The 26,855-nt window shown below is 34.0% G+C and overlaps 2 protein-coding genes across 3 annotated transcripts; one reads left to right on the forward strand and one right to left on the reverse strand.

The window, feature by feature from the left end:
- Positions 1-284: 284 nt before the first annotated feature.
- On the forward strand, positions 285-2,076 carry LOC121215525 (proliferating cell nuclear antigen). Its single transcript, XM_041090257.1, has 4 exons — positions 285-804; positions 1,168-1,320; positions 1,467-1,564; positions 1,666-2,076. Exons 1-4 carry the CDS (start codon positions 486-488, stop codon positions 1,894-1,896), a joined length of 801 nt encoding a protein of 266 aa, XP_040946191.1. The 5' UTR covers positions 285-485; the 3' UTR covers positions 1,897-2,076.
- Positions 2,077-10,710: 8,634 nt separating this feature from the next.
- Positions 10,711-16,235, reverse strand: LOC107950216 (neutral ceramidase 1). 2 transcript variants are annotated; one of them, XM_016885031.2, is made up of 10 exons: positions 15,977-16,235; positions 14,541-14,936; positions 14,055-14,263; positions 13,464-13,799; positions 12,996-13,260; positions 12,636-12,906; positions 12,420-12,545; positions 12,116-12,179; positions 11,867-12,036; positions 10,711-11,451 (listed from the first exon to the last, which is right to left on the reverse strand). In XM_016885031.2, exons 2-10 carry the CDS (start codon positions 14,885-14,887, stop codon positions 10,903-10,905), a joined length of 2,337 nt encoding a protein of 778 aa, XP_016740520.2. In that variant the 5' UTR covers positions 14,888-14,936; positions 15,977-16,235; the 3' UTR covers positions 10,711-10,902. The 2 variants fall into 2 exon arrangements, with proteins under 2 accessions (XP_016740520.2, XP_040946192.1); XM_041090258.1 differs by having other exon boundaries at positions 15,732-16,207.
- Between the last annotated feature and the right edge of the window lie 10,620 nt (positions 16,236-26,855).

Raw genomic sequence — 26,855 nt, forward strand, 5'->3', positions numbered from 1 at the left:
AGAAAAATATTAACAATGGTAAAAGCTAGAGGTGTTCATGAGTTGACCCGACTAATTCAAAAAGCCCATATTACTGTTAAAATTATTAAAACATATGATTTTATATTAATGTTGATATATTTTTATAATTAAATTTAAATAAGAATTTCAAAAAATTCATTTAATTTAAAATTGGGCCAAAGAAACTCGACCCAAATAAAAAACCATTGTCTAATGGGCCGGGCTGACGTAGCCGGATGGACCACCAAGTCAAAACAGAGTCCAAAGTACTAAATGCTCCAATCCACATCTAGCGGAAACACAATGGCGGGAACCAACGCCACACAATCCCGCCAGTTGAACCCTCCCGATTCAAAATCAAGTCCCCATTTTATATAAACTCTCAACACCCATCTCTTTTTCGCTCAAAACCCTAGGCCTTCGCTCCAATTTTCCCATCTCTTTCGCAAGAGAACCAAAAGAGAAGAAAAAATAACTACTAAAAAATGCTTGAGCTTAGGCTAGTTCAGGGTTCGCTTCTAAAGAAAGTCTTGGAAGCGATTAAGGACTTGGTCAACGATGCCAACTTCGACTGTTCGGCGACGGGGTTTTCTCTGCAGGCCATGGATTCGAGTCATGTTGCGCTGGTGGCCCTGTTGCTGAGATCGGAAGGGTTCGAGCACTATCGCTGCGACAGGAACATTTCCATGGGGATGAATCTCGGTAACATGTCCAAGATGCTGAAATGTGCCGGAAATGATGACATCATCACAATCAAGGCTGATGATGGCAGCGACACTGTTACTTTCATGTTCGAGAGCCCCAGTAAGTCTTCTATTTCCCTGGGTTTTGCGGGTTGTTTAGTGTTTTGCTTGAGTTTAGGGTTTATGGGATTTATTGTTAATCGGGTATTTTTGGGTGGTTAACAGTTTCGACTTTTTTATGTTGGAAATTGTGTCATCTGTTTGGTTGCTGGGATTTGGTGGAAAGCTGAAGGGAGCTATATAAACTATGAGGATATTGTTTATTTTCACTAGTCATGGAGATTGATAAACTCGTTTGTGATTGTTCAATTGTAATGAGATCACTCTCCCCAATTTTTGTATCAATGACTTGCTGATCTGTTTGTTATAAGATTAACCTGATATTTAGTGTTCATTTCTTTATGCATGTGCTAATGGATTAAAGCCCAAGACAAGATATCAGATTTTGAGATGAAGCTGATGGATATTGATAGTGAACACCTTGGGATCCCAGAAGCAGAGTACCATGCTATTGTTAGGATGCCTTCAGCTGAATTTGCAAGGATTTGCAAAGATCTTGCAAGCATTGGTGACACCGGTACTGCTCCAATATTTTAGCATTCTATAAATTTAGTGTATAGATTCTTTAAGCTTTTCCATATATTTGGAGGATCCTTACAGCATAGTTTCTTCCCATCTTTTTTATTTGATTGCAAATGTTAATTCCTTTTGATGTTGTTGCAGTTGTTATCTCTGTTACCAAGGAAGGTGTGAAGTTTTCCACAAGGGGTGATATCGGAACTGCAAATATTGTTCTTAGGCAGAATACCACTGTAGATAAAGTAAGTCCTTTGTCCAATAATATTTTTCTTCTTCCTTTTTTCCTCTGCAGGTATTATAATTTGCACAACACTTTGTTGATATTTTAATAAACAAATGCCAGCCTGAAGAAGCAACAATTATAGAGATGAATGAGCCAGTATCATTGACATTTGCATTGAGGTACATGAATTCATTTACAAAGGCTACTCCATTGTCAAACACAGTGACAATCAGCTTGTCATCAGAGCTGCCTGTTGTGGTCGAGTATAAGATAGCTGAGATGGGTTATGTTAGGTTCTACTTGGCACCCAAGATTGAAGAAGATGAGGATGAGACTAAGCCACAAGTTTAACTTTGAATTTGGGATGGATTTTGTTTCCTTGTTGACTACAATATGTGTTTGATTGTCATTAATGTTTAAGGCTTTCAACAAGTTGCCAAGCATATTAAGTTTGTTTAGATTAGGTGGATGATTAACATTTCTCTTTTGCTTGGATTTTCCCATATTGTTATAAATTATGTGTTCCATTTTCTTGTGCGTCTTCATTATTGTTGTAAATTTTGAGACTTGAAAACTTGAGCTTGACTTGAAATATTATCAAACTATTCAAGTTAAACTCAATTACAAATTAACATATGCAATATTTATATTAATTTTTTAAGATGATGTGATAATGAAACAAAAAACTTAATCAAATTTATATATGTTTTCCCACCAAAAAAAATCCATATATTTTTAAATATAATTATAAAATAAATCTTAAACGTTTTAGTTTTTATTATATATAAATATATATCAAGGTTAAAAAAGTATTTTAGTAATACTAGTTTTTTAACCCTTGTATGCATGAGATTTATTGTTTTTATTAATTTAAATATATTAAATTATTTTGTATATATGTTTATTTTATAAATAATATACAATGAAAATAAATTAGATGGTAAGATAAAAAATATATATTAAAAAAAATATTAAATCATTATTATTTAAATAAACAAGTAATATTATTCTAACACATCAAAATTTAGTGATTACATACTAAAGGTTTGTGGTTAATCAATAAATGTTCATTATAACTAAATGTTATTTAGATTGATCCAATATATTTATAATATTCATAATCATAAATAATGTTGATGAAAACATTATAGTTTTGTTTGGTAGAGCGAAAAATATCGGAAGGATGAAAAATTGAAGGAATAGAAAATTAAAAAGATGAAAAATATAATTTTTCTTTGGAAGAAATTTTTTTTCTTTCCATTCATTACTTGATAAAGGAGAAAAATGAAAGAAAATAAAATAAAACATTTCAAAAATACATAATTTTGAACTAATATGCACATCTCTCATCATTTCAATTTAGAAGGATTGATTTTTATGCATTAGGAAGGGAAATGATCAACTTTCTTATTTTCTTTCCTCACTTTTTTTCTCAACCAAACACACTTAAATTTATTTACTTTTTCCATTTTTCTTTTCCTTCCTTCCCATCCTTCCACTTTTTTGCCTAATCAAGCACACCCTAAATTTTTAATATTGGTGTAACAACCTTTGTCTCATGCTGACACGACACAATTTGTTATATATATCACATCAACAAATAATTTAAAATTTATAAAATATTTAAAACATTCAAAAGTAAAAGATATAAATAGTTCATAGAAAATAAAAAACAAAGAGCATAAAGTACATTTAAATTGCTATACAAGCTACCATGTTTAAACATTTAATATTTTAATCAGTATTTTCTCTATAAAAATAATTTAACTTTTTTTAAAAAGTTGATAACTAAATTTAACTAAAAAAATGATCAAATTAACAACATATATAAATATTAGGGACTAAATTTATCATTATACCTTTATAATATTGAATAAGAGATAAAATAATCTAAGATTTTACATATGGGAATTTGATATGTTAATAATTATTAAGGGAAAATCAATATTTACCACATAATTTTTATGATATATTTGTTTAAATCAATTAGAATATTTTTGTATCATTCATTATTAGAGTAAGGGTAAATTGCACTCAAGGTCAATGAATTATTAATAAATTTACATTTTGATCACATAATTTAGAAAAGTTACAAAATAATCATTGAACTATTCAAAAGTTTTTAGTTTAAGTCACTGAGTTATTAAAATCGTTATTGTGTAGCCTTCTCTATCGCACTGCTTGCATTAATCGAAAGCTCTCATTCCTCTTCTCTTCTACAGTTCATTTTTTTCATCAAACAGTTTTGAACATCACGAATCACTGAACCAAAATCCATATAACTTTCTTATTCGATCTCCAACATTGATCATCAGATCAAATTGGATCTAATGTATGTTATTCTACATTTCTACTCCTCGATGAGTATTAATCAATCGTCGAATTATGGCATGAAGTTCACTTGCCGGACTTTTTTTTAAAAGATTAGTAGCCCAATGATTTAAATAAAAACTTTTGAAATAATTCAGTATCATTTTGTAACTTTTTAAAATTGAGTGACCAAAATATAAACTTATTAATAATGTAGTTACATGTATTATACCCTTAGAATAAACAAATAGTAAATAACTTAAATATTTTTACATGTAATAATCAAATCAATCAAAAACGTTATGAAAAATTTATGCACAAATATATACATGATATGATATATATAGGGCAAAATACTAAAAAAAGCCAATTTTTTTTAAATTTACCGAAATGGGTCCGGTATTTTATTATTTATCGGAATGAGCCATTTTCCCCTAAATTGCGTTCACGTCAGCGCGATGTCAGGGGACGTGCTAGCAAATCGTGGCCACGTCAGCGCGCTTTGCTTACATGGCAACAAAGCGTGTCCACGAAAGAGCGATTTGTGTCCATGTCAGCAAAGCGCGCTGACGTGGACGCGATTTGCTGTCACGTAGCGCGCCCTTGGGGACGCGATTTGCTCCGCGCGTGAACAGTGCAACGATCATTTTTTTTACCGTTGAGGACCGTTGCCCCCTCAACGGTAAAAAAAATCTATAAATACCCTCACCCCTTATTTTTTTTTCACAAACTAATCCTCTCTCAAATTTCCTCTAAATTTCCTCTCAATTTGCTCTCAATTTCCTCTTAAATTTCTCTTAAATCCCTATTTTTAATTATTTTTAAAAAAATTTAAAATTTTTTTGATTTTTTTTAAATCGTAAAAATTTGTACGAATTTAGCAATGGCCGGAGATTTGATTCGTCTTGATAACAAACACATATCCGTCGTACAAATAAAAATGGTAAGTGTTAAATTTAATTTTTAAATATTATTTAAGAATTTTTTATTTATACACTTTTAGATAATTATTAATTTATTATTTGTTATAAAAGTCTGTAGATCAGATATTGGAATGCAATATCCGTAATATGCATGCTCTTCCATCACCGTTGGTAGAGAACTACCTGCGAGAAGCGGGTTTTTGGCACATGGCGACGGTAGGCCGGGGATGCAAGGTGGACCCAAAACTTATCAGTGCGTTGATCGAGAGGTGGAGACCCGAGACGCACACATTTCATCTTCCATGTGGGGAGTGCACTATCACGTTGAAAGATGTCAGTCTGCAATTGGGATTGCCGGTGGACGAGTACCCAGTCATCGGGTCTGCCCAATCTAGCGATTGGGGAGCGGTGTGCTACGAGCTTTTGGGCGCTATTTCGAAAAAAATGGACGGAGGTAAGATCGAGATGGGCTGGTTACGAGAAAGATTCTCAGATTCGGATGATGATTCAACCAAAGTAGAAAGAATCTGATATGCTCGGACATACATTCTTCAGATAATTGGAGGTTATCTAATGCCAGACTTGTCACGGAGCCGCGTACATCTAAGATGGCTGCTGAAACTCGTTGATTTTAGAGCAGCTGGTGAATTGAGTTGGGGGTCTGCCGTCTTGGCAACATTATATAGGGAGACGTGCGAGGCGACGCGACCAACTAAAGCAAAAATCGGAGGTTGCCTATCACTACTGCAGTCATGGGCACTGTTTCGCTTTCTATTTTTACGTCATCGAGTGGACCACCCATATACATTCCCACTCATAACGAGGTAAATTTTATATTAGATTTTGCAATTATTATGTAGATTTTTAAAAATGAAAGTATGCTAAAAATTTATTTAATTAGGTGGAACCATTCGGCAAGTCAAGCTCGATTACCTACCTCTCTTGAATATATACGGCTTTTATTAGACCAACAGTTAGAAGCACATATAAGTATTAAATAAAATTGATATTTCCATCATTCGCTAGTCGATTGGTATTTAGTATTTAGTATTTAGTATTTAGTATTTAGTATTATGTATATAACTAATATTTCTATCATGTTCATATAGTTTCAATGGACACCATACGAGGATCCGGCAATTCGGGCAGTAATTTCGGATGAGTTCTTACAAAATCCAAACGCTTGGTACCCGAAAGTCGCGTTGATCACCTATGCGACTGTGGAGATGCACCAATCAGACAGAGTTTTACGACAATTCAGATATAGACAATCGATTCCCGTGGCACCTGAGGTGTTTGATGATCAGCACAAAATCGACATACGGTAACAACATATGGATTGGCCGAGATTCTAGTCCCACTACATCGAAATGTGAGAAGATCGGTATGAGTATATACCTACTATGGAACCGATCATCGTTCCGGAGTTAGCGTGTATGCCGGAATATATGCCATGGTTTAGGATCCATGGCAAGCCGTATTTACTGTCGACAGAGGAAAGGCAGCGGCAATTACGTGTCCAAAGGGAAAGACGCGAGCCTTTAAATCCAAGACGACAGGACGAAGACGCTGGCCCCTCAACGAGGCCCAGACATTCACCCGGCCCATTATCAGTGACCATTCAATCACCAGGCCCAATGATAGCACCGACATAGTCACCTGACCTAGCAGTTCAACCGATGATACCCACGGCACAAGCTTTTCAGATGATGCCTGGTGCGTTTCTTAGCCATTTTTGGTATCCTAACCCTTATATGTTTCCTTTTTCGAGTCGTATGGCAGGTTGGAGCTAATGGCCCGATTCAGCTCCATTTCTTGTTACGCCGAGTGGACCGCCGATGTATAGGACAACAGCGCACGAAGGATCGCAAGAGGGGCCGTCGGGGAGCTTTTCTTTTTACCAATCCCCACCACCGTATGGGTTTAAAACATCGTCGCCGTTGTTGATGCAGACACCTCCACATTCACTATTCTATCAAGGTGGCTCATCGTCCCAACTCCGACAACCAGATGCCCTACCGGAAGAACTAGAATCCCCATCGGAGGAACCACAACCGCCGCTGGAAGCTGGACAAAAGAGGAATCCAACGTGTAACCGTCGACGACCGCCATGTGGCACTGAATTCGGCGGGCACGGAGATTGATTTGTATTTTAATTTATTTGTACAAATATTTTGAATATTTTGATATTATTTGATGTAATAAAATAAAATTTTTTTTGAGTTATTTGTACAACTAATTCAAATTGACAAACGAAAGAACACAGATAGAGTCTAAATACCCATGTTGGTCACTTGTCGTTGTTTGCTCTTAGATGGATATTGCCTGTAGTAGTTGGAATAAATGTGCCTTAGGCAATATCGATGGTGTGTGCGCTGCCATAAACTTCCCTGTCGATCAAATGCAGCTAGTATACTGGTGCCCCGATTTAAAATAACACAGATATCAGGTTGGGGGCACACATGCCTCCTTAACCTAGAGAGAAAGAAATCCCAGTCATCAGACGACTCCCCCGGTGTTATTGCAAATGCAATTGGAAGAATTCTCCCACCGTCATCTTGTGTCACTGCAAGCAATAGCCGATGAGTATACCTACCAAACATAAAGGTACCGTCAATTTATACCAATGGCTTGCAGTATGAAAATGCGTCTCGGTATTGCTTAAAAGTCCAAAACAGGCGTTTGAACACTCGACATCCACGTAGCAATCGGTCGTTGTAGTACACATCTTCCGTTTCAAGTTCTGTGATGGCACCTAGGACATATCTCTCTAGCACTTGACACCACTGTCATATTTCATTATATGAGGCGTCTCACCCACTATGCATATTCTCCAATGCCTTTTGCTTAGCTATCCAAGCCTTGCGGTAAGAGGGCATGTACCCCACTTGTTACGGATATTGGTAATTAACACCGGCACTGAAGTCCTGGGATCTGCTTTCACCGTGGGCAGTATCAAACTAGCTAACATAGTTGAATCCATCTTGGAATGATCTTGTGAAACACCTATAAACGGAGTACATTAAATAATGCAACATTACATAATAACAGTATTATTCAAAAACCGTCAATACTGTACCTGCAGCACATGTATGTGGATCTTTGTACTTTTTAATCTCCCACAACCCTGTCTTTTTCCTTAAGAAGGCGTAGATTTTCCATGAACATGTGCCGTCTTGCACCGCACACTTCGCCTCAAACTTATCAGATTTGGATTTAACGACGTAGTAGTTAACGTCGTTTTTGATGCTATGTTGTTTCAAAGCACCAATAAAACTATCCTTGTTGGTAAACTAATTACCAACTTCAAATTTACCTGAATCTAGCCCCGAACTTGTACGATCACGCAACCATTGTGGTAGATCTGGAAACTCTAATACATCATCTGCAGAAAGATCGACATTATGCATGTGGGCTGGAGGTGAGTATGCTCTGAATCGTGGATTTTCTTCTTCATCTGAACTTCTTTCAGCATCTTCAGGTTCTGTTGGAATAGGCTCCGGTTCAAAAAATAAGCCAACTTCTGCACCATCGGGCCCGGGCTCTCGAGGTGGATCCACATCGGAGTCATCTTCTAACCCACAATCATCTGCAGCGTACGAGGTCCCCTTACCGGTTGACGTCGTAGGGAGTACATCATCCCTTCTTCTGGGTATTTCATAACGTCCCCAATTAGATGTAGATTGCCAACCAGTAGAACTTGATGCCGTTCCCCAGTACGTATTTCCAGCATCAAACATCTAGCCACTGACATACATGTCTCATCCACCGACAGAGTGTCTTACAGGGGATGTGCATTCGACACCGCTACCAAACATGGGTTGTTCCGTGTTTTGTAACCCGCTAACCGAGTGTTGGCCAGAGGTCGTGTATACATCTCGAACACCGATCTCAAGTACATCATTTGGCGATGTAAATTGTACATATAACTCAATATAAGGTGCTCCACTAGCAAGATGAGTCTGCACCATTGCCTCTAAGCTACGAGCACCTTTTATGTCGAACGAGTCATATGTCACCGGATCAACAGAAGAACAGAATCGATACGTAATAGACAGAACTTTCATTGGCGTCGTTCCAAAAATTTTACGCCTAATTCTTTTACGAAGTTCTGTCAAATCTATGTTCTGGTTAAAAACCAGTCGCACCGTATTCTCGGACAAAAAAATAACATCATTCTTGGTGTGGCAAACCTCACCATCATAGTAAATAACAACACTAATACGTTCACTCATATTTGAAACTCTAACCTTCTTAGCCTCTCTAAATTGTTTCTGTTGTGACTTATGCATTCTGAGAACATTTTCTGCCTCATTTATAGCCTCAGCCCAAACATGCTACTATAGCAAAAGCGCGTCCACGAGGGTGCAATTTCACAAATTCTTCTCAAATAGCATCCTGCTAGAAGCGTTTTTATACTATTTGCTCAGAAACGTCAACTCAAAATTATTTTTCTAGGACCTACTGTAGCAAAAGTGCGTCCACGAGGGCGCGATTTCATAAATTATTCTCAAATAGCATCCTCCTTGAAGCGTTTTTTAAACTATTTGCTCAGAAACGTCAACTCGAAATTATTTTTTCCAGGACCTACTGTAGCAAAAGCGCATCCATGAGGGCGCGATTTCACAAATTCTTCTCATAAAGCATCCTGCTTGAAGCGTTTTTTATACTATTTGCTCAGAAACGTCAACTCGAAATTATTTTTCCAGGACCTACTGTAGCAAAAGCGCGTACACGTGGGCGCGACTTCAGAAATCCTTCTGATAAAGCATCCTGCTTTGATTTTATCTTAAAAACCCATAAACTCGAAACGTAATCCAATTTTGAATAAATTATAATTAATTTAATTACGAAACCCTAAACCCTAATCCTTTATTTGTTTATTTTTTTCTTTAAAACCCTAAAAATCCTAAAAACCCTAAACCTTAAAATCCAAAAACCTAACGTGGGAAAAACGGACAAATCGCGTCCCTAGGGGCGCGTTACGTGGCAGCAAATCGCGGCCACGTCAGCGCTGACGTGGACGCAATTTAGAGGAAAAGGGTTCATTTCGATAAATAATAAAATACCGAGCCCATTTCGGTAAATTTAAAAAAAATTGGCTTTTTTGGTATTTTTCCCATATATATAAGTTATAAATTCTAATATGAAGAGAAAATTACAATAATTATATAAAAATTGGTAAGTAGTACATTAACTCTAACATTCTTAGCTATTATAATATTAATACCACACATTTAAATTTAATTTTTATTACTTATAAAAAATAACTTTGACATTTATTAATTATTATCATATTTATATATAAAACTTATATTTGTTTAATTAAAAACCTTGGATTTTTATTATTTTTAATTTATCCAATTATATTTTATGGTTTTTTATAGATTTATAATTTTATTAATTAATAATATATTATATTATTTTTAAGTAGAACTTTTAAAAGATATATCCAAATTAATTAATTTCACATAAATATACTATCATATTAATTAATATTACTTTTATCATTATCACATACTAATACTAATAAATTATTATTCTAATTTCAATTTAATATTATAATTACTAATAAAAATATTCTCATCACCTCAAAAAAGTCTCCAAACTCGTACTTTTATATATATATATATACACTATAGACTGAATCCTTGAAGTATATTAAAAAAAGTTTAATTAAATTAAGCTCAGAATTTAATAATGAGATACTCAAGTTAAACTGGTTCAATCTCGGTTTGATAATTACTTAATCAAATTCAAAAATTTTAAATCAAAACTGAGTAATTTACTAGCTCAGGTATCATTAGCTGAAGCAGAACTAGGACTAAAACTTTACGTTGCACTCCTCTATTTCTACTTTTTTAAAAGCATATTTTAACCAACTTGATGCCAAGAAGTGATGTTCTTCGATGATTACAGTTCAATTCGTAAATGAACCATCAAAGACAGATTTTAATTCATCGGAAATTTCATGTTCTGAAGTGGAAATCAAATGAGCTAGAAGAGTTTCAGCATTACAGATTCGACGTGTTATAATCTAATGGCAACTCGTTACATATAAAGCGCAACAAAAATGAAACATCTAAGCTGCCATACGTATATACATATAGTTTGATCTATTTCATCATGCTACCACGAAAGCACTGGATGTACCCGTGAAATGCTGAATCGATCCCATAAGCCGTTTCGCAGCACCAAAATGTCTTATTCTGTAAACTCCTAGTGAGGCAGATGGAGGGATTGTCCATTCGATGGTTGCTTGACTTCGGGGGCTTAGTTTCGAAGGTCTTGACCACTTAAACCGAAGGCAGAAATCGTCATCATCATAAGTTGGAACCCATGAATCCTTCCCTTGGAGTATCTCAACAAGAGCGAATGTACCTTCTGTCATGAGATCGTTCCTGGGGCAAGCTGACCAAAAGACCACAGTCACCGTGCTACCTCTCTTAAAAGTTGAGTTAGCCGGAACATCGGAGCTGACATCCCCGAAATTTACACCAGCAGGGGTAGAGTCCATTACAACAGGAGTGAGAAAGCTTATTTGTTTCTTTAGAAGATCAGGAGGTTGCGGGCCAGGTTCAACAGCTTGGCCTTTGATAAGAGCACTTGTGAGCTTCTGGAACTCCTGAATGTAGGCACTGAGTGTGTGCGGACCATACAGCGTGGAGGCACCCTAAGAAGCACAAAGAACTTGTAAAAGAACTAGACAGATCATAAATATGAGATTACAAGTTCCAAACACAAATGAAATGGCAGTCACCATTGCAGATGCGCATGCAAGTGCATGTACGACCAAATTTATTTCTAGCACAAGCTTATGGTAAGTTCAAGTTCTAAAGCTCTCGAACCAAGCACCGAAGCTACCACAAGAGTAAAGAGAACAAAAATACAGCTATTCAATGCCAATTTATGCCTGGCACAAGCCATATCGGTTGTGAGTTCAAGATCTAAAGCTCTCCATCTAAGCAAACTTATAGAGAGTCAGAATAAAGCTGTGAATAGAAAATATAGTATAGTTGTTTTGTGTAGCCGATAATTGTTAACATTTGGGTTATTATCCACACAAGTATTGCTGATTTGGCACTGACCTCATATCTCTGAATCTGGTACTCCTCGAAGGTCGTAATGTACTGTGAATATGTATTGGTCAAACCAGCTATAACAACATGAGTGTTACTACCAAATTCTCCACTACCGCTGCTTGTAAGCATGGTTTTTACAGCATCTCGAAGCCGCCTTCCAGACATTGTCGTAAATTCTGCTTGAATCAAATGGTGAGAATTCATCCTCATGTTTTAAAGTGAAAACAGAAGATACAAATGGGAAAAAGCTACTACCTCCAGGTACACTGAGAATGACTAGCTGTCCTATCCGAAAGATCTGTACTGGAAGTATTGAAGGCTGCCAAGATTATAAATCAAGCAAATGCATCATTAGTGAACTTATTCCAAGGGAAAAGGAATCACAAGCATCTTTTTAGACATAACAGAAGACAAAATGTCATCAGAGGAATCCACGAGTCAAATGATTCCAATCCTTCACCAGGCATCTAAGTAAAGCTCGTATTATGGCATATGACTTCCACATTATGAAGACTTGGATGGACTTGTATGTCCCCTATGAGATATTGTTGCAACTTACCGCCCAATCATATGGTTGCTTCATTTCACCAGTATCTAACAAGATGGGCTTTGGAGAATGACACTGTACTTGTTTTTTATCAGGAGTTTTAAGTAAGTTGCGCACAAGCCTCCAGAAAGGATTTCCCTGACATAACATTCCAACAACTTTAATCATACAAAGTAGGCAAACATATGCCACAGAAAACAGAAAAATATAGGTGCAGTCTTAAATTACCTTGTCATCTCCTTGCTTAAAATCGAATGCCCCAGGGCCATCAGTTGTTCCTGCTGCAAAAGCAAATCCCATTGCAGCGGGGCATGTTTTAACTACCTCAGAACCTCCTCCTTCTTTAGGAATTGTAACCTCAAGCTGGGAAAAGTCTACATATGAGTGGCGATAATCAACCTTTCCTTTTAATTGCTCAGATGCTGTGTTAAACAGATCCACAGCTTTATTGAATTGTCTCTCTCCAATAATACGTGTACTTTCGAATTCATCAGGATAGCTGCCAAGTGAAGCATTTTAGTCTTCGGACACAATATATAGGTATGTCATGAGAAAGAAGTACAAAGCAGGAAGAGAAATCGTGATTACCCTGGTCCTCGGCCATAGCATAGTTCATTCTTTCCACCACAGGTACTATGATTGAAGTCACAAGGAACACCAGTGTCAATACAAAATGCTCCAAGTACATTGGGACTAACATCACCACAATTTGTTTGGCAAAATGCAGACACAAATCCTGGCTTGTCAGCCTGTCGAAGAGCACTCCTGACACGTCTAGCAGCACTCGAAACCCTGGTTGCAGGTTTACCAGGAGAAGACTGGAAGGATGAAGCAAGCTCCAGCAACTCATGGTCTACATAAAAAAGACATTAAAGGAAATATTGCACGGACCCAGGCAGCACATCAAGAAGTTCAAGCTACATATTATGGATCGGATGAATAATTTCTGTTGCAGATTAAAGATGATATCTAGTACTGATTGTATTTTTCCATTGCTCTTTCTACATATTTTTCAAATTAATGCACAATTACTGGAATGGAAAGATAAAAACTTACGATTATTATGAATACTAGAAATGATGCTCGAAACTCTTCGAGGTATTTCATCAGTATCCAATTCATCACTTTTAGCACTGTTCTGCTCAAACCAATCTTCCATAAATCGTGCTGCTGCACCCTTGTTATCGCCACTGATCAGAGAGTTTGTACGACTCATTGATGTTCCATGAGTTGCAAACCAGTTGAAGCTACCCACTGGGCCCCATTGGTCATCTACAAACTTTAAAAGGGTCATTTCTTTATCAACATTGTACTTATATTTGCTCCTCTCTGATGCAGGGTTATTGAGATAGGCACTCGGACTACGGTTTACTCCGGCATCTAATAGCTCTCCTGTTCACAACCCATAATCTTTGAGCATAAATAAATGCATACGCCTCAGATACACAACACAAAGTGGAAATCACAGCAAGATAAAGCCAAATAGGTACAGAAACTAGTGTATACAACATTTCAGAAAACTTAAACTTGCGAATAGAGATCACCAGAATCAAAGAAGATTATCCTGTCACATTATTTCTGCTAAACAATATCGACATCTAAAAACACGAACAGGATAGTAGCAACTGCATATTTCATGTTCCTTACCCTTGTTCACGAAAATTGATCCAGGTTGGAGATTTTCATGAGCTTGTACAATACTTTTCTCGATGCCATCTACCAGGGCATCAAATGACTGACGAACAAATCCAAGAGATGTAACAATATACACCACATATTGGAGATAACCACCAGGACCTGCGTGGGTGTGAATACCACTGATAGCAACATTCTGTTCAGTATATAAGTTCCCATACCTGCAGGTATAAGTAGCAGCTAAATTACGGTAGACACGTCAAAGGTTAAAATATAAACACTATATGCATATCAAACTAAAATCCATTTGAATTTCATCTACTTCAAAAGCTTTGGTGTCTGTGGTTCGGTCTTACTCCATGTTGATGCAACATTGTTCTAAAACCAAAAAGGTTAGACAAAAAGATAATAGCATAAACTTCAATCAGGATTGTACTTTAATATGGTTAAAAAAAGAGAAGCTGATCTTCAGGCCTAACTTGCGGTGATAAAAATTACCTTGCTTTCAATCTCTCAAGAACCTTTATAGTCACTAGTTGTGAAGCCATGCAAGCATCGAGATTAACAAAAACTACTCGTTTCCCTTGTGGCTCTGCCACGATAAATGACCGAGCTCGCAGCCTAAAGTGAATCCCCGAAGCAATTTGTTCTGTGTTAGCATATCCCATCATATTAACGTCGGCTGCTGGCCCAGTAATGTCGTAGCTTCCCATCCCAATTAAATAGTTGGAATCTGAAAGCACAGTTTTACTATATTGCAGCACAAGTACCAAAGATATCCATAACCACATGGTTTTCAAAGGAATTCGAAAATGGCAGCCAATAGAAGCAAGTAACTCCATCATGAACCCAACAAGTACACCAAGCAGCACTTCTTATCTCCTTCTCATTTCCCTTCATCAAATACAATAATAACATGTCAAGGCTTTATTTGGCAAAAGAAAAAACAAACAAACAAACAAACAAACATTAATCCAAAATTTCTCATAAATTTAGCTTCAAAGAGTAAGTGAACTGTTAACATTAGTATAATCACATACATAAAACCAAAAAATGTTCCATTAATCAAACTCGAGACACCATAAAGGAAAAAATATATAGCAACAAGTTGTATGATCTCAAAACGGTTTTAAGCTTTTAACCTAAGATTTTACCCCCTCTTCCTATTTCTTTTAATTCAAAATATATGAACTTGCCATTATATCTGTTAGAGCATCATGCAGATAACACGAGAGTATTATCTGCTTTGGGTGCCGCTGAAGAGCTGATAACTCTCAAGGTTTCATTCCCAGTTCTGAAAAAGCCTAGAGGGCACCTCAAGTCACTGAAGGGCAAGAACCATGGCTGCTGAAGAGTGAGAGCCCCAGGTGGTTTGAACCCAAGGTGCCACACAATGCGCTCTCAGTCTTCAGCAGCTATAATTCCCACTCTTTAGCGACTTAAGAGGCGCCCTTAGGCTCTCTTTAAAGCCAGGGACAGAACCTTAAGGGTGTGTAGGTTCTTAGCAACATCCAAAGAGGATGCCTTCACGTTATCAAGCATGATGCTCTAAATATCAAAAGCCAGTATCAAACCTAAAACTAAAGCAAAGTAAAAAGTTCAAAAGTAACCCCCCTGACAGTGAAAACTATCTCATCATTTAAGTAATCATTTCGATCAATAAAATCAAACCCTATATAACTAAATTACCTAATTCAGTTTTTTTTTCTAAAAATAATTATCCGTTCTCGAACTTAGCAGGTTCAGTAAGCAACAATCAATTCGAAGTAAGTCAAGAATCAAGAACACCTCCCATGAACCTCATTAAAACAACTTCCGAAGAAAACCCATTGAAAAACTGGAATTCGTGATCACTCTTTTTTAGTGCAAGAATCAAGAAGTTCCAAATGATTAAACAATACCCAGAATTAAAAGAGGGGGGGGGGAGACTATACCTTTCTATCAAAGAAAAGATTTATCTGAGCTTGCTTTGATAGTTTGTGAGTAAAGATAAAGGGAAAAATAAAAGGTGTTGGGGAGGCAAAGATTCTAAAAGAGAAGTCAAACTAAGGAAAGTTAAACTGGTTGCTTTGAAGGGAAGATAGCGGTGATGCTATTGTTTTGTTTTGTTGCATCTTTGCTACTTTTCAAGGTCTGATGGCTTCTTGGAATTTAGTTTCGGACAGTGTTCAGGTGCATGCCCAATGTTTAATTGGTTAATTTAAGACATTAGATTTTTTTTTATTGATGAAATAGTCACACAATTATATTTTTTTTGTCACTTAATTATGAAAATTTATAAAATGGTCATCTAACTATTTGTAATTTGACATTATTATTTTTACTTTTTTTAATTATAAATTTTTAATATATTTTAATGCTATAGAAATTTGACATTTTCAGCTATCCTATGTTTGAACAAAATTTATTAAAGGAAAGGAAAAGAATAAAAAGATAAAAGTTAAAAGAAAGGAAAAGAAAAGATATATATATATTTTTTGAATAGTTAAAATTAATAAAGAAGAGGAAATGAAAGTAATTTTAATATTTTTTGTTTGAGTAAACCATGGAAAAGAAAGGATTTATTCTGAAACAAATTTTCAATTTTATCTTTTGTATAAATAACAATAACATGAGGTACGGTATGGTGATTGTTTATCTCAATTTCTTAACATGTGTTTGGATGAACGATTGGGTGCAATGTAGGCCCGACTCTGTCCAAAAAATGAATCTAAAATTTTGTCAAGCCCAAACCAAATAAAAATACTAAAACCCGAACCCGACTTGGCCCGACTGTATTAATTTTTTATATTATTATTTTTATATAATTTTTTAAAAAATATATAATACATCAAAAATACTAAAAATATTAAAATAAATGTTTCCCAACAAATTGAAAATATATTTAAAAATATATATGTACACTTAAATAACACTAAGATAAGTGCAACTTAATAAGCAAATACTTTTAAAATAGTAACAAAATTAACAATAAAACAAAAGTTATACAATATCCAAATAATAACAACAAAATAGTCACAACATAATACTGAAATGCTAACAAAATAGTGAAAAAAAAACAACAATAAGAAAATAACAACAAAACAGTAAAAACCAACAAAAAAACATCAATTTTTTTTTTGCATATTTGGGTCAGGTCGAGCCGAACTCGAGGCAAAAAAAGCCTTACTTGAGGCCCGATCTATTTTTTAAACGGGCTTTATTTTTTGCCCAAACTTATTTTTCGGACCTATATTTTTACCCAAACCCTCCCATTTTTCGGGCGAGCCTTCAGGCCAGATCGAGTGGCCCAACCCATGGACAGGCCTAGCGCGGTGCGGTGCGGTGCGTTTAGCTTACTTTTTGTTTCACGCTACAATATTTAATCTCACCGCCACAATTGTTTTTATACGAACCGCAGTTAAACGTACCGTCCATCCAAACTCACCCTTAATCATAAGGTTGAGGATTGATTCTCGTTCATGGGAATGAAACATATTTTATTGGTAACCGTTTATCTTCTCGAAAAGCATGGTAAACTTATTAGTTAATGTTAAAATTACGAATTTCTTTTCCTTTTACCCAAAATATAAAAAAGATAAGAGAAATTTGTTTCCCTCCCTTACTAAAAGTAAATTATCCAAATGAGAGAAATATAATTTCTTTTCCCTTATTTTATTTAACTTTCTTTAGATTTTTTTTCCAATCCAAACATTGCGTAAAATTTGGAACAATGAATTTATTTCCATTTTGAAAAGAAACATTTAAAACATTTTTTTGAAGTTTCTTTTGTTTTTACACAAAGTTTTATATAAGATGGAGATAAATGAATGTGATCAAGTCTTGGTACGTAAACAAGGGTTTCAACTTTTGACCCCGTGATTCAATTTTAGTTTTAGTCCCTTTTAAGTTTAATTAATTTCCATTTAATTACTTTAGCCCCTTTGTTCGGTAGATAAATTGTATTTTTATCCATCTAACAATTTATAATTAAATTTAAGTTGTTCTAATAGAAAATTTTTAGTTTCAACTCTGGTTTTAAAAATTTTATCTTAACCCCCAACAATTTTTTTTTTACTTCAGTTCTGAGTTTTCAATTAACATCAATCAAGTTTGATTCGTAAACAATCAGTATTCACTTAAACCACAAAATGGTACCTAAGCTATACAAATTTTCTCAACTTAGCACCTATTTATTTTTTGTCACAAGTGGTACCTAAGTTATACTCCGTTACCCAAAGTGGCACCTAAACTATGTTACCCAATTACCTCAACCGTTAAAAATAATCTCTTAGCTAATTATTTTGTGACACATGACAATTTTTAACTTAAAAAATAACAAAGTTGAATATTATTTACTTTTATGAGCATATTCATCTATTTTATTCTACACCTAAGAGATATAGTGATAAAAAATTCAAGAACTGCTCAAAAAACTAATCCAACTCTAGTTTTTAATGATAAAATCCAAATTTCGAAGGGTGTTTTTCTGATTTGAAACCTTGATTTCAATTACATTCTCACCTTGATTCAAATCCTATGTATTATTTTTTTTAAAAAATAACTTTTTATATTTTATATATACATATATTGCATAAAATAATTAATGTTGGGTGAATATCTATAATTGAAAAAACCCCAAATAAGCATAAAATCCAAATACTGAGAAAAAGTTGAGTAAAAAAAATGGTAAGAGGATTGCATAGAAAAGTTATCTAACAAAATTTTTTAAATGTGCATTAAAAGAGAAGAAAGAATTACGGGGAGGGAGAGAGCGTAGACTTTTTTGAAAAGTTTAAATATAATATAATATAATATAATTCTATTCTTTTAATTTGAAAGAGTCACATGTCACAAAATGATTGGTTAAGAAAATTTTTTAAAGAATGAGATAATTTGGGTAATGGAGTATTGCTTAGGTACCTACTGTAATAAAAAAAAGTTTAAGTATCATTTTGTAATTTAAGCTTATAAATAAAATCAATCTAATGTTATGAACAATAAAAGTACTATGGAAGCCCCTGTACTAAGAGGTGAGTTGCATTTTGCCCCATCTACTAAAAAAATAAACAAATTAGACCTTGTACGTTAGAAAAGAGTGCAAATTAACCATTTCGTTAAAAATTTCATCCATATGTGCTGTTAAGTGATGATTTGACTTTTTCAATTTTTTTATATAAGTGACATAGAATTGAAGGATGAGTAGGATTGAATAAAAGTACTATGGAAGTCCATGTATTAGGAGTATACATTTTACTCTTCTACTAAAAAATGGGCATATTAGCCTCTGTACATTAAATCAAAGAGCAAATTAGTTTATGATGATGTGGCACACCATGGGTCGGGTTCGGGCTGGGCCTAAGCATGACGTTAACATACTTTATGCTTACTCAAGTCCGGCCCGACTCAAAATCTGGGTCTACAATTTTGCTCAAACCCGTCTATATTTGCAAAAGATAACTAACCCAAGTCCATTTTAAGTCCGTCCATATTATTTTTAATTTTTTAAAAATATTTATTTTATTTTATTTTAATATTTAATAAATTTATACATTTTTTATTTATTGAAATTATTTTTAAGGTGATCTTAACGTTATTTTAATGTTTACATTAGAATAATATTATGTATTTAGTATATGTTTATTTTTTTTAATGTGTTCTAAATTACATAATATATAAAAATAACAAAATATAAAATATTATAAACTTAAAATGGGTCAGGCCGGGCCGAAGCCTTGAATGTTCAAGCCCGATTAACCTAGCCTATATTTTAAACGAGCCTAATTTATTGTTCAAATTTATTTTTCGAACCTAATATTTTTACCTAAACATTCCAACCAAACTATCACAATTGATTAATAAAATATACAGTTTTCTTTGTTCTCCCATTTCTCTTATTTTATTATTATTATTTTATAATATGTAACCAGTACGATACTCTGATAAAATTTCTCTAAAAAAATTATCGTCTGAAAACCCGTGGCACAGAGCAAAAATTCCTTTTCATCTTCCTTACCATTAGCCCACAACATAGCCATTGAAAATTTCCGTGAAAGAAAAACTAGCCGTTCTTAGAAGGATTTAAACTTAAATCTCCCTATTTTCAAGGTCTTTAAACCACTCAAAAGACAATTGACAATTTATGTCAAAAAAATTATAAAACCAAGTTTCATCGGAGAGAATAAAGACAGCCAAAAATCACAAGTAGAGGAATTTGGTACAATGTGAATGGTCTGGGTGTAGGCGATTCTTATTACCTTTTAGTTTGGTAGCATTGTATCGCAAAAATTTTGATTGTTTTATAAATGATTATTGCTATGGATTTATAAATATTATTGATACATGTACGGATGGGGTGAAATTGATTAAATTTCATTCACCGAAATTGTCAATTTTCAAGATTGGGAAATCAGCAAACTTGCGATGACTTTTTGGATGGGATCCAGACATTTTTGGGTTGAGATACCTCATGGAGGATCTATCTCTTACCTTCGAAACTCACTTTGAATCACTCAATTTCGAGTTTCGGAGATCAAGTTATGACCGTTTTAATAAAGATTGCGTGAGCAGAATTTTTGGACGTGAAAAAATGAATGTTTATTATGATCGGAGCATTATTGATCAATCATGATAAAAAAAATGAATGATTAGATTTTAAATTGAATTTCATGCTTGAGATGGTTGTTATGAAAAAAAAGTTAGTACTTTCCTCCTTTTTTTTGTTTGAATAATCTCATTATAGGTTTTGATTATATCTGCTTTTTTATTGACACAATATTTAGAACTACCCATAATCCCTTCCCAACCCAAATATAGGAGGATAATACACTTCTGCGCACTCGAACCCACGTCCTCCTACATTGGCAACATTACCCATGCCAATCGAGCTAAGACTTAATCGACTAATGTTAGTACGTTCTTGCATCATGCCAGATTTCGATGTTTGACATGTGAATTTTATCCATGCAATTTATTTGAATTTGTTGTGATTTTACCATATTTGCCAAATATGGTTGCACACCTTTAGTCACATAAAATCTTGTGGTAGATTGGAATTTGAATTCTTTAATTTATCGGTTGATATATATTAGAATTCTATCATACTATCTATGATAATTGTGGCAAGTCTTACATGAGAAATTGCATTGATTGCGATCATCTGTCATGATCTTCCTTCGTCATCATCCCCATGAAGGGTTGAAAGAAAAATATTTGATTGTGAAAGATCCTCTTGAATTGTGGAATAATTGAAAAGAAATATATGACTATTGGAATATGATAATTCTATCTAAAACTCATGACGATTGGGTGCACTTGAAGTTGCAAGATTTTAAAATTGTGAGTGAACATAACTCCACAGTATTTAGGATAAATTTTTTATTAAAATTATGTGGGCAGAATATTACTAATGAAAACTTATTAGAGAACTTTTTCTTTACTTTCCATGCTTCAAATGTGCTTCTACAGTAGTAATACTAATGAAAAAAAAGTTCAAAGAAATATTCTAAATTAATATCATTTTTAATTGTGATTGAACAAAATAATGAGCTATTAATGGAAATCACAAAGCCCGTCCTATTAGATCTACTCCATTCCCTGAAGTGAATGCAACAATACATGATAAATATAAAATATGTAAAATGACTGTGGATATGAATATGATAGGTGGAACTATAATAATTGTCAAGGAGGTGGCCATAATGATTCTTTTCACCACCAAAAGTAAAAAATGAAGATAAACAAGAGAAGAACAAGAATTCCCAAGAGAATCCTTCAATGAGTGGAGATAACATATGTATCGATGTGGTATGAAAGACTACTAGTCGCGTACCTTTCGTGCACCTAAACATTTAGTTAAACATTATCAAGATTCCATCAAATGGAATAGAGACAATGCAAAATCGAATAATAAGAATAATGTTGAATCAAATTTGGCATACCATATTGATAATCATGTTAAATCTAAATAGTAAAGGGATATTGACATTGTCTTTATGATGTTGATCATTTTAAATGCTAACATGTCAATTTTTAGGATTTCTATAATCCATGTTGAGGAATTTTTGTTATTCATTAATAAAACTCTATGATTTGATTTTAATATTTGTATGCAATCTTATGGTCATATTTGTATGTATTTTGTTAAGATAAAATTTCTTGAAGTATGAATCAGATCTTTTTTGTGGATTGCAACACTAATTACTTGATTCTTGAATATCTTACTAGTAATAATTTTTCTCACCACTAGAAGAGAAAAGATAGAGATAAATAAGAGAACAACAATAGTTCTCAATATAACCCTTAAAAGAAGTGAGATAACTTATGTGTTCAATGTATGAAAAGTCATTGGTTATATACTTGTTGTACACCTGAATATTTTATTATTCAAATAATATTCCTTAAAGGAAGGAAACATATATCTCATAAATGATACAACAATGCATGCTATCCTTAGGGATAAAAAAACATGTTTCTTGTTTGGTAATGAAACAAATTAATCTTTGGTGGTATATAATTAATTTAAGGCTCCAGGAGAGCTAATATATTATTACCCTATGTTCAATGTAGCAATAAAACATGTTAAACTTTCATAGTACAAATTTAATTAAAGGCTTCAGAAGAGCTAACATATTGTTATTCAGAGAAACAAAGTAAAAATTAACACATTATGTTCTAGTTGGTCTTAAAAGAAATTATTATGTTTTAAAAATATATACGTTATAACGAATACCATATTGAGACGGTGGATAAGAAGACAATTAGTTTCAATATATTAAATCTATTATCTTAGGTAATAATTTTGTATTGGAAAGTTTTCCTTTAGTTTGTACTGCACATATATTAGTATGGTTAAATCACATGCATAATAAACCACAATTTTACTAGTCTAAATATATCAATTAATTGACATGATCAGTTAGACCATCCTGATCAATAATGATGCAACAAGATGAGAAATTATATGGATATTTTTTAAAGAACTTGAAGATTCTTCATTTTGCAAGTGTTGCTTGTTCTCAAAGAAAATGATTTATTAGAACCTAACTAACAAAAGTTGAGATTGAATTTCTTGCATTTCTGAAAGAAATATGGGTCCATTTATCTATCAAGTGAATATTTTGAAATGACTTTAGTATATACATCTACAAGATAATCACATGTGAGTTACCAACTCACAACCTGTCATTTGCAAGGTTACTACTTTAATTATTAGTGTAAGAACAAAACTTTCAAATTATGCAATTGAGACAATTCTTGCTAATGTTTGCGAGTTTATCGCTCAGGCTTTCAATGATTATTGTATGTTAGATTGTCAATGCTAGTAACTATCACAAAAGCCTATTGTTTATACGTATAAAATGATTTAGCATAATTAATATTTAAATGTGATTGTGCCTCAACATACTTACACCGAGTAGAGAAAATTACAAAAAAAAAAGAAGTGAAGTGTGATGTTATGCAATTGCCATAGGTTTAGTTGTAAAATTTATGTGTTTCAGTGGAACACAAAGTATTCTAAGGATCGAACCAAAATGAGATTAGGTGATACAAAGAATTAACAAAGAAAACACATACAAATTAATAAGTCTAGCTAGCTAACATCCAAAAAGCATAGTACGACAAACCATGAAATTTTTGGATTAAACTAATTTATCAATTAAGGACTGAATTGCAACAAGATCAAAATTATAATTAAAATAATTAGAAAAAATGTAGTATTTGATTAATGTCTATGTTAATAACTAATTCTCGAATTAGGGAGCTAAATTGATTAAATTACATTTAAATTGATTAATGTCTATGTTTAATTTTACCTCTCGGTCACTAACTTAACCAATTAAACAATTTAGTCCAATTAATCTCTCAATATCACTTAGATTAAATAGGAACAATTGAACATATACTTGACAAGGTCTCCTCTCGGTCTCACTTATCTAATTATTCACCTAGAGTCGTCAATTCTTGGTTTCTACATTTATTCAATTTATCCCAAATCCTCTCAATTTAGTCCCTAATCAATTAATCAACTACAATAAAAAATTAGTTCATGCCCATATTCAACAAAAAAAACCCATTCATTTTCATGTTAATTTAAATATTTAAGTCACACAAAAATAGTAGACTTTAGAAATGCTTAGAAATCACGATGAAATCTTCGATTTGATTGTTGAAATAAAGTTTAAACATGAAATCCACAACCTTGATTACTCGATTGGATTGAGAAATAACTAAAAATCTACTTAAGTTTGATGCAAAAATCAAAAGATACAAAAAGGTTTTTGTACCTTTGAGTGCAAAAAGAAAAGTATAGAAAATTATATCTAAATCAAGTAGAAGCTAAACCCTAAAAATTACTCTAATGAAAAAGTTCTCCTTAAAACATTTCTCAAAGTAACTTAAATAGTCTAACATGTGTTAACCTGAAATAGACAAAAATTCCCCTATTTAACACCTGACTTAAGCTTGAATGATTGAGAATTGCATTTGCAAACTTTGCATCGTCATTGTAACACCCTAAACCCGGCCTAGACATTATGGCTGAATCTGGGAGTGTTACGAAAAAGAGTTTTGAAGTCGATGATACTTCGATTAAACAATGTTTAGTTAATTGATAAAATGTCCAAGTTTTATAAAACATATTCATTTATATATATTACTGAAACCATTTGTTCTTTAAAGTTAACTGATTAATTCGCAGCGAAAGTTTGAAAATCGTTCAAAACAAAATCACACTCGTGTTTTCAAAAATTAACCTTTGTTAGTGTAAAATCGGTATTTTGTCGAATCATCGTAGTTTAGAAATCATAACGCAATCAAACCCAAAAAAAATCAAACCAAACAATCAAAAAAGTCTGAAGAGTCCAAAAATTAGAAACTCTCACGAAAACCAAAAATTTCAGTAAAATCGTTAATTTATAATAATAATGAAAAAAATTTCGTCAAGTGGCAACTGCTGAGTCTCCATCTTACAGACTCGCCTATGTCTGTTGATTACCTGAATAGAACAGACAAACAAATGTGAGTTTTCGTAAACTGAGTGTGTAACCCAATAGAGATAGTCATGCAACATACATAGAATTTCATATACAGTCAGAAACATATTCGGACCTAAGTTCATAACAGAAGCAGATATCAGAATCAGATAACAGATCAGACGTACATAATCCTACCACCATCCTCTACACACCATCTCTGTCTATCCCATCACATCATGTGCGGTTAAAAACAACCACCCAACCCTACACACCATATTGTGTCGATGCGACACATAACATATAATATGCAGTCAAGCTGCCAATATATAGGCGAGAGGTTGCCGTACAGATCACTTCATCCACATATACAAATCCCACCCCAAACACAGATATATAATACAGATGCAAAAATAACAGAATAAACATGCTTAACATGCTCGTATACAGATAGATACATACTTAATAGTACAGTCAGACATACATATCAGTTTTCTACTTAGATCAGATTACTAGAGTATCAAGTCGCATTAATTAGGGTTTGGTTAGCCTTTACCGATCCTACGGTAGGCCTACAGTCGACTGGAACGACTCGTGTAACCCTAGGGAAGTTTTCAAAATTTTGGGCCCATAAGCCTAGATTGGCCTTGCCCGTATGGCCCACATGACCACACCATCGTTGACATACGACTGTGTCTCGCGTACGGCCACACCTATGACATCCATATGGCCGTGTCTCGCACACGGCTAAGCACATGCCCATGTGGCGTCGACAATGCCCTTTTTCAGCTTTTGCCGAACTTCGATTTTTCATGTTTAGGGTACACACCTGGTTCATTTTTGATGCTGCAGCAATCCTGAGCCCTCCAAAACCAAAGAAATAGCATCCCATTGAAAAATTAGTAACCAATCTACGAATCGAAAACATAACCTGAAATAACGCACATAACTTACCGTAGATAAGAACAGATACTAACGCGGTTTAGACCGTCGGAGCAAAACCCCCTTCTCCACAGCCTTCTCCTACACAAAATTTCTTAGAAATCAGATCCCCTATCTACATCACTACGCTACTACAAAAAGAATAAATCAACAACTTACCTAAATCACATAAAAATGCTAAGTTCTAGAGTGCAACGTGAAGAACAAAAGATGTAAACAGATTTGAAAGGGAAGGAAAACGAGAGAAAGAATCAAAGGTGTAGAGAATGAGAACAAGAAGGAAATGTCAGAAAGAATGGAAAAACTGATGTCAAAATTTTTCATTGGGATGAGACAGAAAAGAAAGAAAAACAAAAACAAAAATAAATAAAATAAAATAAAAATAAACCAAAATCCCTTAAATTAAGGCATGATCTCCTTATCAACTTAATCTCAACTTCCCATTCTCCCATCCACTTATACAGGCTTCCAAACCCATCCAAACTCTCTCAGTCAATTGAAGGAAAAATTATCACCCACGCTCATGTAGGGATTCAAGCACAAGACCTCTAGCAAGCTAACTCCTTATCACTCGAACCAGCATACTTATTTTGATAAGAGTTTACGAACAATATTACATAAGCCCACCCAACAGGAATAAGACTTGGATAAAAAAATAACAGAATTTTTCCAGAGAGTGAGACTTGAACCCAATACCTCAAACACACACCTATAACATTTAGTCATTAAAGCAGATACTCAATTATGTCAGGATTTACAGAAACAAGATTAATTTATTTAGGGCGTTACAACTCTACCCCCTAAAAAAATTTCAGCTTCGAAATTTACCTAATCCGAACAGATGAGGATACTGTTGACGCATCAAATCCTCAGGTTCCCACGTGGCTTCCATAGTGCCATGATTTTGCCACAGAACCTT

Source organism: Gossypium hirsutum, chromosome D03 (genome assembly GCF_007990345.1).
Source record: "Gossypium hirsutum isolate 1008001.06 chromosome D03, Gossypium_hirsutum_v2.1, whole genome shotgun sequence".
NCBI lineage: Eukaryota > Viridiplantae > Streptophyta > Magnoliopsida > Malvales > Malvaceae > Gossypium > Gossypium hirsutum.